Source organism: Calonectris borealis, chromosome 2, assembly GCF_964195595.1.
Source record: "Calonectris borealis chromosome 2, bCalBor7.hap1.2, whole genome shotgun sequence".
Taxonomy (NCBI): Eukaryota; Metazoa; Chordata; class Aves; order Procellariiformes; family Procellariidae; genus Calonectris; species Calonectris borealis.
Window position 1 is genome coordinate 38,632,712 of NC_134313.1, and position 15,621 is coordinate 38,648,332.

Genomic DNA, 15,621 nt, shown 5'->3' on the forward strand with positions numbered 1-15,621 from the left:
ACATCACATGTGGCAGAAATGCCAGTTAAGGTACTAGCTGCCCCCTTCCCTCTCAGAAGCTCCAAAACTACCAGAAGGCTGAGACTGTGCTGACTCTGGGGTACAGATAGCATCTAGCCCACTTGGAAAAGCATAAATCAGGAACAGCAAAGAACACATTAGAAAAAAATTAAAGACTATGTTAAAGCTATTAAACTTTTTTATTTAATATTTGACATTTACATTTGTCCTTTGTACCAAAAGATTGGCTTAATCAAAAGAAACAAAACAGTTGAAGAGCTTACTTCAGGTTTAATTAACACCATGCATTAAATATCATCCAAAACTTGGAAGAGACTTCATAATGTGATAAAACACAAAGAAAAGAGCAGTAGTAATGGGCTTATTTTGATCCAGACTGATTCATTGCTACAGGGGTTGCCAGACAAAAATTCAAAATCATCACTGTCCCAGTGCATATCCTAGAGCAAAGACATTAGACTCATAGCATTTTATTTTATTTTATTTTGTTTTAAACAGGAACATCTGCTAGCTCTAGACCTTAGCGTTGAGCAGCCAGGCTCTGCTGGTACATGATGGTGAGAGCAACTCAATTGAGAACTACCTCTCATTTTCCCAGCTATTTTTTATGGCAAGCTAGTTATACCTTCTGCTCCCCCTCTCAAGAAACAAAGTAACTGTCATTTTGAGAGTTTAAAAACATTAAAAGTTAATGTAACAAAAGGAAGTTATTATGATTCTTTCATTTTATCATTGCGTATTTTACATACAATTCTTCAAATTTAATTATTACTATTAGACAAAGAATATAACTTTGATTTTTATTTCTTTGTGTGTCTTGTGCACAGAAGGAATTTTTTTTAAAAAGTGATTAAGAAAGCCCACATTTCCCTTTCAGGAAAGTAATGTTTTGCCACTGTGGAAACAAGGTTTATGTGATTATCATCTAAGTTTGTGACCACAAATGCATACCTGTATCTGTGATCTCTTTTACTGTCTCTTTCCAATATATTTTTAAACCTTCAACTAATTTCAGCCGAATTTCCAGAGGAGTAGACACCACAAAAATGCAAGTTCTTTCAAATGTTGAGAGATTAACTAGTCAGGTAGCAAGACCAAAACACGTGATTTTCCTCATTCAGGAACAACTTATTTTCTTAAACCCAGATTCCGCAGGAGAGAAGAATTATGAATGCCTCATCCACAGGGAAATTTCTGACAACTTTTGCATCTTGTTGGTCACCACAAAACCCAAGCAAAAAGTATAAAGCCATTGCTCATGGAACTGTTTATTAATGGAAAAGGGTCTGTCTATAGTTTTAATAAGGGTTTTTCACTTGTTTTCCCTTAAAGATAACTTTACCAAGGCAACTATCAGAATGCATAGTGAATTCTCCGAAAAGCAAAGGACATCTCCACACCATTTTTTTCCGTTTGACTTCCATTCCTCTTAAGTAGGTCTTTTATTTCAGTGCACATCAAGCCTACCACAAAGTCCCACTGTAGCAGGCAACAAAAAAAATTAGAACTTTTCTATGATTCCCTACCCTCCACTGTGTAACACTGCAGCATTTCCACATCACTGCTGGTTTCCACGCATCCTTTGTAAAACAGCTAATATTGGCTCCTCTGAAAGAGGGACTGTCAGGCTGAAACTGTCACTGGGTAATCAGTTAGTATCTAAAATGATGCTCATGATGTCTAAGTACTGAAACACTTGGTCTTCCAAAGGGTCCATCTAGCTGCCTGAAATTAAATGCTTCTCTATGTAAATTCTCATCATCCAGAATACAGACCCTTTCATGCTAGCCACAGAATCTAACCAATTAAGCATAACACCAAAATAAAATAAAAGATGATTTCAGCAAGCTCAAAAGAAAACAATTATTTGAGAGCATTCTTATCATTCACATTGCAGATATTGTAGCTTAAAACATAATTTGATACTGTGAGGAATCTTAAACTGGTAAATGAGACACTCAAGTTGACTGTGTCTACATTGTGTATTTAAGAATTGAGTGCAAACATTGCTTCAGAAGATGGTCCAAACTCCAAAATTCATTCCCAAACTTTGACTAACTCAGTCACAAGGTGCACTATAAATATGTTAGTCACAAACAGGTGCATTAGGATGTGTTAAGGTTTAAGTCAGAAGGATAGTTATTTTATTTAAATTAAATAATGGAAGCTAGTGCATAATACACACCAATAATGCCACCTCATTTAGGAAAAAAACCACCGTAAATTTAAAAAAAAAAAATTAGTTTCCTATTATTTTTGCTTCAGGAATTTTGTATGCTAAAAGAAAACAAGGTAAGTGTGGTAATATGAACACAGCCTTTATGTTGTTCAAAATAAAAATTGTAGTTCTAAACCCACATTGCTTCGAGAAAAACTCTTAGGTAACCAGGGGTTTGGTATGTTTATTTTGAGAAGAGTTATTTTGGATTTTTATAATTCAAAGAAATTAGAGTCTTCTGGTTTGCATAACAACAATGTACCTGCCGGATGCTTTTTAGCTGCAGTTCTATAAATAAGAAAAATCCAAACCACTACATTTGTCTCGGAGCTCTTGAAGATTTATTGCAATCTGTTCTTAAGAGTGCTGATCCAGCTTTCAAATTCATAGAAACTAACTGTCAGGTTGCCCAAATGAGAACACAACTGGATGCTGAAGGGGTGCAGTCATACAGAAGTCTAGATGTACTGATATTCACAGGCAGCAGGATTATTCATTGAGATTATTAGCACACAAAAAGAATTTGTTGGATTGGATGCTTAAAATGCGAAGTGGGTCAATACTTCACTCAGACAGAAATGAGTGGGTGCTGATTCTGAATACTCTGTCCCAGCCAATTTTAGGCACACACCTCCTGTTCACATTTTAGAAAGATGGAAAAAAAAACAGTGAAGCTTCATCGCAGAAATAATTCATATTTAGAATTCTTGTTACATTCCAAGTTAAATGTAAAAAAAAAAAAACCTAAAAAAAAAATCAGGTAATGCTATGCTACATGTTGCCACAAAAATCCCAGAAGAGAGGCGTTTCTAAAAGGCATTCCTCAAATCTAAACTGGGTGTCTTACCACAGCATTCTCAGATGCCAATAATCTCTTAAAGGAAGATGCCTAAGCTTTCAAAAGTGAAAAGAAAAAAAAAGCAAAACCACAATACACAAAACCAACACAGAATAGGATAAGCCAGCTCATGAAACCTGACAGAATTTAAGGGGTTAACTTAAGACCTCACGTCAGCACTAACAACACCTGCATGGCCTGGGGCATTTAGAAGTTGACCTATAGGGTCATGGGAATTTTACCTGCAAAAACCTTAGGCAACTGTAAGATGAAATGTCAGCGAAGTAACAATTTTGAAAAACCATGATTTTTGGACCTACATTCAACAGGGAAATAAGGCTGAAGTAGCAGACTTGTTTTGCAATCTGTCTTAAATCTAAAAATTGACACAGTCTCAGATGTACACACTAACTCCCACCCACCCTCCTTCCCACCTTTAAGCTATAAATAAGAATTTAACTCATAAAAATGTTTGGAATCAAGTGAATCTGTGTATTACCATTCATAGCTGAATGGATAAGACTTCCTACTATCCGTTAACAGGTACTGGTAGTCAGTAGGAGACTGATGCCTGCTGAGTCAGCCTAAGCTCATTATTTCTTTCTCCAGAAGGTTACTCCTACCTTTCTTTATAGAGATGGAAACAACTTTTTAAGCAAGGGAGGGCCTACAGTCTTCCTGCATCTCACATGTCAGCACTTCTCTTGAACACTTCTCTTTTACACCAATTAAAAGATAATTCAAGTGTCACACCATAAAAAACTTCAGCAAAGAAATAAGAATGAACTCATCTGCATATGCAGCATGCGCTGAAGGTAAAAAAAAGATGAAGTCCAAAAGAACAGATGTTCTTAGGTAGACACTGCTGGTTAATGAAGTACAAAAAGCCCTAACCACGGTAACAGAAGGCCACAAATATAGGACAGAACAGAGAAAAGAGACACTACCAGGGTAACTGCAAGCAACTGAAACAGAATGACCAGCTAGCAACTAACAGCATCTACTGCTCTTGACTGTAATGCAGGGGAATCACACTTCATCATCAGGAAACCGCCGAGTGTTCCAGCCATCAGCTAACTGTGCATGCGTAATTGTCTAACATCTACGGTGTAAAGTCCTCCTGATTACTGACAATTCATGATGCAAGTATGCAATATGATCTGTTTATGCATCACCATCCCTGCCTTCATGTCAAAAAGCCTGCATGTCCTCTCTCCACTTTCTTCTTTCCTGTGACTGCCCTCAATTACCCAATATTACTTTATGCACTCCCTAAAATGTTGGCTTGAAGCATATATTGAGCAATTATAGTCACAACCTGCTTAGCAAATAACACTGCAGAAAATTGAATCCAAGTCTACTTTGTTTTGACTTGGTATTAGAAAATTAGTACTCACTGCAAAAAACGATGGCTGTCATCCATGACAAGTGGTGATTAATTAGCATCAAAACCAGAAGTGGTGTAAGAAAATGCTAGCTGTTCCTGAATGAAAGACAAAGCACAGGTCTCTCTTCTCAATGTGTCAGAACTTTTAGAGGCTGAAAAACTGATGCGTTAGTGAATATATCTGACTGTGAACGCATGGTATTCTTGATGCACCACAATGCATATATAATAGAAATACTAGTATAGAGTACAAGCTTCACCCTATGCGTAGCCTTTGATCAATTCCCATCAATCTTCCCCTTACTAAGGACTACAAGATCAAGCACAGGTTGTAGATCTTCAAAAAGCTGTTGAGAACAAAAAATACGTCACCAAAATAAAATATATAAGTAGATTTTCAATGGCTAATCAGGAAATGGAGGAGATAAGAATTACAATCCTTTTCCTCCCAGTGTTATGGATTAAAATAACTTTAAACAGCTACATGAATGGTACAGCCCTGTATCTTAAATTCGGGTCTAAGTGGATTTCACAGAAAAATCTCTTCCTGGTATACAGGAGTGCACTAACAGCCTGTAGACAGCCTGCAAGGTTATGCGAAGAGCCTTCCACAGACTCCTCCTACCACGATGAAATTCCTACATTATAGTGATTAGTGAAATATTTAGTGATATTATGAAATGCTGTAACAAATACAACTTCTTCGTTTTTTCCTCCACTATTAATAACTAAAGCATCCTGCTATTTAAACAATGGAGATGAGCATCTTACACTTCTGAGAAACTAGGTTAAAACACAGTGACTCAGAACAGTGATGTCAAGTAGTTTGTTTGAATTTTAATGTGTGAAACAATGGGTTAAGAAAAATTAGAAGAAAATGACAGCTGTCAAGGGCCTAACTCCTCAACAACCCTTAATTCCCATCGAAATATACAGGAGTCAGTTACATATACAGCCCTAGCAACTGTGTTGATTGAACAGTCTTTTATTCAGAAATTGAACCGCACAAATGTTTCTGTTTCTATGAATTCTAGAACTAGAAAAATCACCTGCTGTTCCCTAGTACCCAGTTACAGTTCCATCAAATGGGGTTTTATTTATTGCAAAATGAACATAACACCTCTGACACTGAGCCAATGTAATCTGTCACAACAGCCTCAGCCCATGCAAAATATAAAAACTGACCCTTAGCAAACAGTTTTCTAACAAAATTTGAACTTTATGAGGGTTGGCAAATGCTACCCAAAACACACACTACACCAGAATAAAAGAGATTTCATACGTAGTAAGCTTGATTGAGAACAAGTTAAATACTGAAAAAGGGAGACTTGTGTCTTCGGGTAATACTGCCAAAGTATAATATATGTGCATTTAGATGTAAAACCGGTATGAGAAACAGAATGATAAAATGGTAATAATCACGGTTGCTCTAGTACCCTTTTAAATTCTAAGTATTCATAGCTTATGCACAGAAATAGTAAAATATGCACATCTGTGCATGTACAAATTCAAGCAAGCGCATCTTTGTAAGACCATGGAAAATCTACGGCAAAAATACGGCTCCCAAGTGTATGACTGCAGATAAAAATTTCAGAAAACACCACCGACACTGACTTTTCGCAGGACAAATTTCATCCCCGGACAGATTGCCCGGTCCGGAGGGCGTGTTTCCCGGTGGGGAGGCATCCACCTCTCCCTCCTCGCTAGCCGGTCACGGAGGGACAGCGCCTCGGGTCTCGCCCGCGGGCCGTGCGGCGCCCAGCCCCGCAGCTCGCTGCTGAGTGCTGCCGCCCTGGAGAGAGGGGGGCTTGGGAGCGCCACCTCCCCCTCACCGCGCACGGAAGGTGAGCCGGTACGCGGCTCCCCGCGGCCGGACGGCCAGGGCCGGGCCGCCGTCCCACCAGTGCGCGGCTCCGCGGCCGCCGAGGCGACGCGGGCAGCTCCGCGGGGGCGCCTCCAGGGACTGGGGCCGCGGGTGGGAGGACGAAGGGGCACCTGTTTCACGGCCCGTGCGGGCGCGTGTGAAGCAGAGGGCGGCGCGTCCGTGGCGGGGCGAAGAAGCGGGGCACATCCGCGGGATGGGTGGGAAGGGCTGCGCGGAGCTCCGACACTCGGAGGGGCGCGGAGGAGGAACACGAGGGCACACGTGTGGTGTGAAGCAGAGGGCAGGGGGTGCCGGCGCTGCCCTCCCTTCCCTCCCCGGCCGGGCAGACGCCGAAGCGGCGCCTCAAACTCGTCCTCGCCCCTGCGCTCACCTGTGCTGCGCGGGGAGCCGCGGCCATCGTGGGGGCACCCCCGCCCCCACCGCTGCGGAGCCGGCCGGCAAGAGCGCACCTTACCTCGAAGAGGGGACCGATCTTATTCTTCTCCAGGTAGGCTTGGATCCTGGTCTGCTGGTGAGACGCCATGAAGAGCTCCGGAGGCGGGGGATGGAGCTCCTCTCCCCCGGCGGCGGCTGCAGTCCCTCCGGCTGCTGGCGGCTCACTCCCCCGCCGCCCAAGGGCTGCCCCAGCGGGAGCGGGGGGAGGCGCTGAGAAGGGGCGGCAGCCCGAAGTCCCCGGGACGGAGCTAACTCAGGTAACCGGGGGGGCAGCCGGGTGCCAGTCGCCCGCTTAACTGGGCGGGGGGGGGGGGGGGGCGGTGGCGGGCTGTCTCCCCTCAGGGAGCAGCGGGCGGGCGCTGCTTGGAGCGGAGCATGGTGCAGGGAGGAGAAGAGCTGCAAAGGCGGCCCCCGAGCCCGCGCCGCTCCGCGCTCTGTGTGTGTGTGCGTGTGTGTGCGTGCGCCTGTGCCTGGCAGCGCCTTGGTTACGGGAACAGCCGCGGCTCGAGCTGCCGCCCTCGCGACAGCGCCGCTCCCGAAGCCAATGGCCGGGGGCTCCTGTGAGCGCCGCGGCCGTTGGCGCCCGTTGACGCCCGGGCTCCGGCGCACAAAAGGCGGGAGTGAGGGAAGGAGGAGGAGAGCGGGCAGGAGGCGGCGGCGGCTGCTGCTCTGCCTCCTTCCCTCCGCCGCTGCTCCCGTGCCCGCCCGGGGACGGGCTTCTTCCCCGGGCGGAGCCGAGTTCCCGCTCTCAGGGGCCGCTGCCTGCGCGCCGGCGTTTTGCCAGGGACCCCACCTGGCTCCGCTGCCCCAGGCTGGGAGTACTTCGGGCGTGGGGTGAGCGCCGCAGGCCGCCCGGTGTGAGGGGCCTGACCGGCACTCGAAAACTTCGGCTGGTGGAGGGTCGCGGGGGAGTGAAACGAGTCGCTCAGCGAGCAGGGAATGGGGGTGCGGGGACTACAGCCAGCGCTATTCTTTAATTTTTGTTTAAATTATTTTTAAATCTTAAAATGCTACCTCTCTTATGATACCTATGAAATTCCCAATTAGCCACGCCGAGCATCTTAATACAATAATCAGAGTAGCTATGTGCACCCTGGTTGCAGGTTGTGTCAAGTTCCCTCCAACAGCCAAGGGCTCTCATCCAAAACCCGGTGGAGTAAATGAGAAATTTCCAGCAGGCTTCAGGGAGTAGTGAGTTAACGGCTACATCAAAGAAGCAGTATTTATTCTTTTTCCACTTCAAGTAATTAGTTCCCCACCTTTTCTGGAAGCAGGGTCATAACCAGCTTTTTTTTCTCTCTCTCTTTTTAGAGAAGAACAAACAAAAACATGCTTCTTGGGATTTGACACTTCTGTTCTGCAATAACTGATTCAGCTGTATTAGCATCCACCTGTTTAAAAAAAAAGGTAAAAAAGACAACATATCTTATTTTTTCATAAGAATTTTTTAACAGCACAAAACAGCTTTGAAGAATATTGGGAACATTCAGCACATCTGCTGAATCAGGCTGCCTGCACCCAATCAAGCAGTGTTCTGCAAATGCAAGAATACAAGCCTCTCCTGATTCAGAAACCATTGAAGAAAAAGATGAATTTTGTCAGGAGTCAAAAGATCGTGAGTTCGGTTCCCACAGCCGTTGACTGTTGTTTGACTTCAAAGTCCTCCTTACTGACCTAAAACTCATGCCTCTACCTAGAAGGAGGTCAGGTGTAAGTGTCTTATAAAGAGAGTTGCACCTTTTAACGTAAGCAATAACTTGTAGAATTCTTTAATGGTTTTGCTGGAACATGCTCAGTTTCATTACTCGTCCCAGTCTCAGTGAGGCAGAGTGTTTATTTTCTGTAGTAGCCACTAAAAAATGGCCTTTTTTAATTTGGATTTTTAGTGTGTTGGTAGTCTTCTAAAATTCATATCAGCTCCGAGTTTTAGCGTACCGTCTCCAGCAAAGTACAGCTGCTTTGCCTGGTGCCACTTAAATAATATGGTGCTAAGCTAGTTTAATCAGCCTAATGAGGATCATACAATCATAAGGGTAATTGCCAGTGATGCAGGTTCTCTATAGTGGCTCTAATGATTCCCATCAGATGAGGATGTTTGTAAAATTTCACAAATCTCACCAGAACCCAGACTGCTCCAATAGATAAGTCTCACACTTTGCAAAATAATGCTTCCCTCCCATGATCAAAAAATGAGAACATGTTTCTATAGCCCTACACAGGCTGACTTTTCAAAGCAGCAATACTTCCGGATCTGCTGGGACCTGACCACATCAGGACCTGCAAACTATCACGGCTCTACGTAGACCAATAAGAGAGGACTGAAGAAAAGAAACAAGACTATCAGCAATACAAATAGAGAACTTATTAAAGGAGGTTTTAAAGATAGCATAACTGTCTACAGTTGCATATTGTGCAATTGGCTAGATCCTAAGATCTCACTGTTAAAACCTCAGAGTTTTGGGGTTTGGTTGTGGGTTTTTTTTTTCTCCCCCAGAATCACAGAATGATTGAGAGTGGAAGGGACCAGTCCAACCCCCCCCCCCCGCTACAGCAGGGCTACAGGTTGCCCAGCACTATTCCCAGATGGCTTTTGAATATCTCCAAGGATGCTTTCTGGTGTCTTGTCATTTTCGCTTCCTATTTCCCTAGACCTTCTTTTCCCTCTCTTAATTCTCAGCCAGACATACAATCTAGACTTTCCGGTTGGCTTGGGAGACACACTAGCAATCCTACTATGGCTGGGAAAGCTTCCAAGGCTAAATGCAGAATTAGCTTTCTAAACAGACACACCTCATAATCCCGTAGCTCCCATAACACTTAACTTGACAGGTTATCCTTTGATATGGATTAAGCACTTCAGGGAGACATGAACACAGTCCCTTACCAAGAGCTTCCTGTTACTGTTTCCTAGTTGAAGGTCTCCAGCAGCTCTCTAACAGAAAGCTCTCTGAGTGCTGAAGTATGGGAGTGCAGGTGTGTCCTGCAGAGAGCATAGGCTCAGTGACACAATAGGGTAGGAAAAGGAACTTCGCTGTTAGCATTTTTTCTGCTTTTCCAAGAAAGCACAAAAACTTCTGCTAGATTTAAGACAAGCCACACTAAGATAGCTATTAATAAATACCTGTGATTTGCAAATAAGCACAGAGAGCTGGGAATGTCCCTTCTGTCCTCTCAGTTGTTAGGGAAATTTTTTTTATTATTTATTTAATTAAGATACTTTAAATTAGTTTTTAAAATTGGTATCAATACAGGTCTTTTATCATTTAAATACTGAAGCATCACAGATTTTTAAAAATCTTTTGTATTAAAATTACTGATTGGGACATGCATAAACTTATATTACTCTCATCAATCTTTTTGTATGAGCAAGTGAACACTAAATTACTTTACAACCCAAGTAATAAAATATAGTCTATGTATTGTGCTTTGCTATGATCCTTGTTTCATTTCGCAGATACTTTTCTTTAAAGAACAGTATACAGCATACACTTCTACGTTAACACTCAGGACTGAACTGCAAGAACAGAAATGACTGCAAGAATTTGCACGCGGGCATCAAAAAAGGAAAGATGTCCCGATTTCAAATTATATACACCACACAAAGCAAAACCCATAAGATTCAAAAAAAAAAGGGAAAAGGACAAAAGAACAGAGCTAATTTTAAGATGCTTGTGACCACACTCTGTTTTGTGTCCACACCTGTGATATACCTGAGTGCCATCGTATGTTGGTGGTTTTCTCATCCTTCACTCTTCTCACCAAGAGAAGAGTGTGCGTGTTTTGGGAGGTTGTTTCCGGTTTGACTGACTTAGTTCAAGAACTTCCCTACAGTAGGGGCCCATTAAGTAATTCCATAGTATTCTACATAATTTCAGTCCTGTCATCCATTTTTCAGGAATAAAATTCTGCAGTTCCAACACTGAGCACCGAATTGTCAAAGTTATGGGCACTTGCAGTATCCATTCATCATTGCTGGAGTTAAAATACCCAGGCTTTACATGGAAAGAAGGTGTTCTTCAGGAGTCAGAGCTGCCACTGCCTAGCAGAAGAGGAAACTGATGACTTGGCTGTCTGTAAAGGTACTCTGTCGGTCACAAATACCTGGTGCCAAGTCAACAATTTTCTCCCTGCTGGCTAAAATTTGATCCATATGCTCTGTAGGAAGTTTATTTTTTGAGATGGCATCTGGAGTGCAAAAGAGACATTAAGATCTAAGAGAAATCTATAGTGGCAATATATGAATTTATTACAAACCTTTACATGGCTTTGTAGCTCCCATTTTATGCTTTATGTTTTAGCTATCAAAAATCATCATTGGAAATTCCTTAATGAACCTTTCAAAGAACAATTGGGGGGGAAAAAAGAACAACTAGCAGGCACATTAAAAGAGGTAGTATTCCTCAAAACCTGCTGATATTTTCTTGATAAAGCTTTCAATTTTGTCAATGTTTCCTTTAATGTAATAACTTTATTACAAAGAATTCTTCCATTACTGTGGTCTGTTTCTATTGAATTTGATATTGTATGCAAAGTCATTATCTACTTCATGAAGAAGTAAGAGAGCCATTGGTCAACAGCTGACTGTAAGAATGCTTGTACTTTAAAAGAATGCAACTGAAGTTACCTTCAGGAAAATAAAATCCCTGAGTTCCTGCACGTTATACATGAGGCATTATTTTTTATTGCTAAAGCATAATCTTGGAACTTTACAAACCCCATTGTAAAATTTTCTAAAACAGCACACACATACACGCTGGCTGAATATTGCAGTGCTTCAAGCTGTTTAAAAAAAAGGAGGTCTAGCAGTTCCTGACCTAGAAAGCTGCCATCTAGCTTTTTATTTAGTATTTCCCTAAAAATGGATCTGCTTAGATAGCATGTTGTCAAAAGAAATTGAAGCATCTTAGTACATTGTACTGAAATATCCAATTTACCTTTTATCCCCTATCAAGTTAGCAGACAGAACTGGGAATAACATCACTGGAGGGCTCATGCCCATGGTTTGGTATACTTAATTTTGTTTGGTGTTTTTTTTTAAACCTACTCAGTATAGGATAATGTCCCCATAAGCATTAGCTTGAGTTTAGACAACCTTGAATATCCTTTCTATGGTTTTCTATTCACACCAAGGTAAGAGCCATACAACTTCAAAATCTGGGCCAGACTCAGACTTGTAAAGAGCAAGGATTCCTTTGCATCACCATTCTCCTAGAGAATTCATCCTAAGTTTTGGATATTTTGTCTTTTATACATTGTGATCTTGGCCACAAACACTCAGCCTCTGTGGTAAGACATTTTCTATTCCCTGGGAACTTAAAAGCTTGCATTATCCTCAGGCTCTCAATAAGGACAAGAACAAATCACTAGAAAATCCAAGATTCATAAATGACACTGTGCTTAAGGAGGATGAGTGACTACCTCTTTGACTCCTCTTATTCTCAGATGTATTGTATAATTTATTTTCATTCATCATGTTCACTTTCTTGCTTCCACTATTTTGTTCAGGAATGCTCTTCTCGCATGCTATTCAGAGAAAAATCCATCTAAACTTGAAAAATTTAGTTAATATCATATTGCCAATCCAACCATTAATAGAAATCACTACTCTTTCAAGACTTTATTGCAGCTTATATCCATTTTTAGCACTTTTATAGTTGTTTTCTTTCTGTTTGGCTACACATAAACATAATACATTAGTAAAAGGAAAAGTAGCACTACTTACGAACGCACTGATAGAGCAGGACCTGACTGTATATATTAAATACGTTTCAAGGACAAATCTGCTCTGACATTTCACAGTTTAAGTGCAGTACAGAAGACTACAGTCAGGCATTATTAGGGAGCAAGCTAAGACTACAGTGCAGCCTCCTAAGCAGAGCTCTTAGTACCGTCCTAAAGATGGATAGGCCAGATTCATATCCAGCTACACTAACACCCAGGGTCTCAAATAATTATATAAAAGACTTACCACACCAACTGACAGTTACATTCTTCTTCCTTTCTGAGGGATACAAATAATAGTTTAATTATTGGGTAGTGGCTAAGAGCATAAAAATACAAGCCTTCAAAAACCGTTCCTTTCCCCTCCGTCTCTAGCACTGCCAGACCACAGGAGCACTATTGTCTATGCACTGTTGGCATTCTGGTAGTGTGGATGGCAGAGGGGACTGAACCAACACCTTTTGGCATGTCCAAGAGCCTGGTCTAGTTCCTTTAGCCCGTGACTACTAACTCTAATATTATGCAGACCAGCCACTAGAGGGGAATAGAGAGTCACACTCTACTAACACGGCTTACTGCATTGTAAACTGCTTTGCAGGAAGATCTCAGACGTGGCCATGAACAAGTGCTGTACCTGACTCAGCTAGCAACTCTGGTTCATACTGTAGTCCGATTACATTTGTGCACGCATATTGCATTCAGACAACAAGGTTTACTTAAGGGTCTATAAACCTGGAATATGTTTGTATACTCACTGCATAATTATTATAAATGTTTGTACTACTAATTGTATCCTAATCACTTGCAGCGGTGAAGTCAGGTAGGCTGTGAACCACCAAGCATTTCAGCATGTTTTTCACCTAAAAACATACATGTACATTAGGTTGTCAGGTGCTTAAAGATAAATGTATTTAAAGTACATTGCTAGATGATGACCGTTTCAAGGGAGGGCAGTGGGGACAGCAGAGGATATCAGTCTCGGCTAACTCTAGCCTAGGAGGGCTGTTAAGCCTTACCTGACTATAAGACACTCCTCCGGGAAGCTATTGAAAGAAGGTGACGTTACTAAAGCTGCTAAAGAGTGAACCAGTTGTTGTGGTTTAACCTGGCAGGCAGCCAAATACCACACAGCCACTCGCTCACTCCCCTCCCTGCCCCCGATGGGACGAGGAGAGAATTGGAAGGGTAAGAGTGAGAAAAATTTGTGGGTTGAGATAAAGACAGTTTAATAGAACAGAAAAGGGAAAAATAATATTAATAATAATGATAATGATAGAATATACAAAATGAGTGATGCACAGTGCAATTGGTCACCACCCGCGCTGACTGATAACCAAGTAGCGATAGCTACTTCCTGGAACACACCTACCATTCATATACTGAGCATGATGTCACATGGTATGGAATACCCCGTTGGCCAGCTGGGCCAGCTGTCCTGGCTATGCTCCCTCCCAAGCTTGTTTTGTTTTGTTTTGTTTTTTAAGCTGAATGTCCTTGACTAGCAGGGTACTTAGCAACAGATGAAAACATCAGTCTGCTATCAACATTCTTCTCACACTAAATCCAAAACACAGCACTAGGAAGAAATTTAACTCTATCCCAGCCAAAACCAGGACACCAGTGCAGAAGCCAATCTAGATAGAGGAAGTTTAGGACAACTGGTTTTCAGATGCTCAAATTAGCTTTTGTGTATACAACTTGGGCTCCTCTGCTCTTAACAACACAAATTAACAATAGTCAAGGATTCTCCTTACTCATCAGGAATCCCCAAAATGCACAGGAGACTGTTTTCTAGGTTGCTTTTTAGTGCCAGAACATACCTAAGAATGAACAGGATTATGCTCAATGAGCATACCAGTAATGCCAACTTCCAACATTTAAAAAGGAAAAAAAAAAAATATGTCTAAGCCAAAATCATCAAGAGAGACCTTAAAATAGATTTTAAATCTTTAAATTTCACAGTTTCAAGGCCTGTGGGCTCCCCCCAGCCCTACGTCCTCCCCTGACACAAAGCTGTGATCTTTAGTAACTCTTTTTTTATAGTGAAAGCAAGGACTCTGTTGTAGCCATTTGATTGCAGGAACTAGAGGTGGAAAAAAACCAACGCTAAACATAAAAGGAGTAATGGTAAAAAATACATGAGTTGGCAACGCTGCTGTATCTTCTTTTCCAGGGTTAATGGAGCTGGACTTGAAGACAATACCCAGGGACAAGAGCTTAAAAATTGAAAATTTACTAACCTAAAGATTGCTATCTTCACACAAAAATCCAGGCAAAGAGGTATGTGTTGCTTTTTAGTGAGAGGGAGGCTAGCAGTGATCCCATTTAATTTCCTGTAGTAGGAAGCTTAATAACTATTCAATAATAATATCTCCTCAGGTGATTACTGCTTATACTTGGAGGGATGTGAAATTAGAGGAAGTCCTTGAAATATTAATGCCAATGCCCATTACAGTCCTTGAAGAGGAGGACAAGGACCTTGGACTGAATGTGCTATTGAATGCTTGCCCTTGGCAGCGTTGCAGCCATCAGACACACATCTGATTCTTTCTAAAGGGGAAAAATTCTTGGCTTGGGATCCATCCCCCTGGGTTTGTTTCTCGTGGAAAATGCTGGACACAAGGTTACTTCATCATGGCTGATTTGCTTAATTGGAAAGAGAGATTGATATTTCTGCTATGAAAGTAACTGGGGTTTAACATTTCTGCATCTATCTGCATCTGCTTTCATAAAGTTTCAACTGATTTTCCTAAAGCAGCATGTGTGCAGGTCTTCATAGGCTGCTGCCTTGATAATGAGTTGCATTTTCCACCTGATACACCAAATCTTAGCCATACAGCTGTCTTCCACTAGCAATTATGAACTTGGAGCATTTAAAAGAATATGCATTACAATAAGAACGTACATCAGACAATTAGCAAAAAGGTAATTGAATTTGTCTCCTGTCCCAAAATAGAGGGAAAAGCTTGGCTTGTTATTAGTAACATGACATCCCTAATAACATTTAAAAATGTATTTTTAATCTAGGATTAATTTTTGAGCACTTGATAAAGCAATTTACATTTCATAAGCTTCATTGTCCTAAACAATTTTGAAATAAAGGATTATCTTCTGTA

At 41.7% G+C, this 15,621-nt stretch overlaps 1 protein-coding gene and 1 long non-coding RNA gene across 2 annotated transcripts in view; one reads left to right on the plus strand and one right to left on the minus strand.

The window, feature by feature from the left end:
* The window catches only part of C2H8orf34 (chromosome 2 C8orf34 homolog), a 169,649-nt gene extending 162,423 nt beyond the window's left edge, over positions 1-7,226 (minus strand). Inside the window, exon 1 of the mRNA XM_075140648.1 lies at positions 6,804-7,226. Coding sequence (XP_074996749.1) covers positions 6,804-6,872 — 69 coding nt within the window. The 5' untranslated portion in view covers positions 6,873-7,226. The remainder of the gene's footprint in view (positions 1-6,803) is intronic.
* On the plus strand, positions 6,574-10,405 carry LOC142078178 (uncharacterized). The gene is made up of 3 exons (XR_012672146.1): positions 6,574-7,041; positions 8,096-8,191; positions 8,994-10,405. It is a non-coding gene; the product is annotated as an uncharacterized LOC142078178 (long non-coding RNA).
* Positions 10,406-15,621: the final 5,216 nt, after the last annotated feature.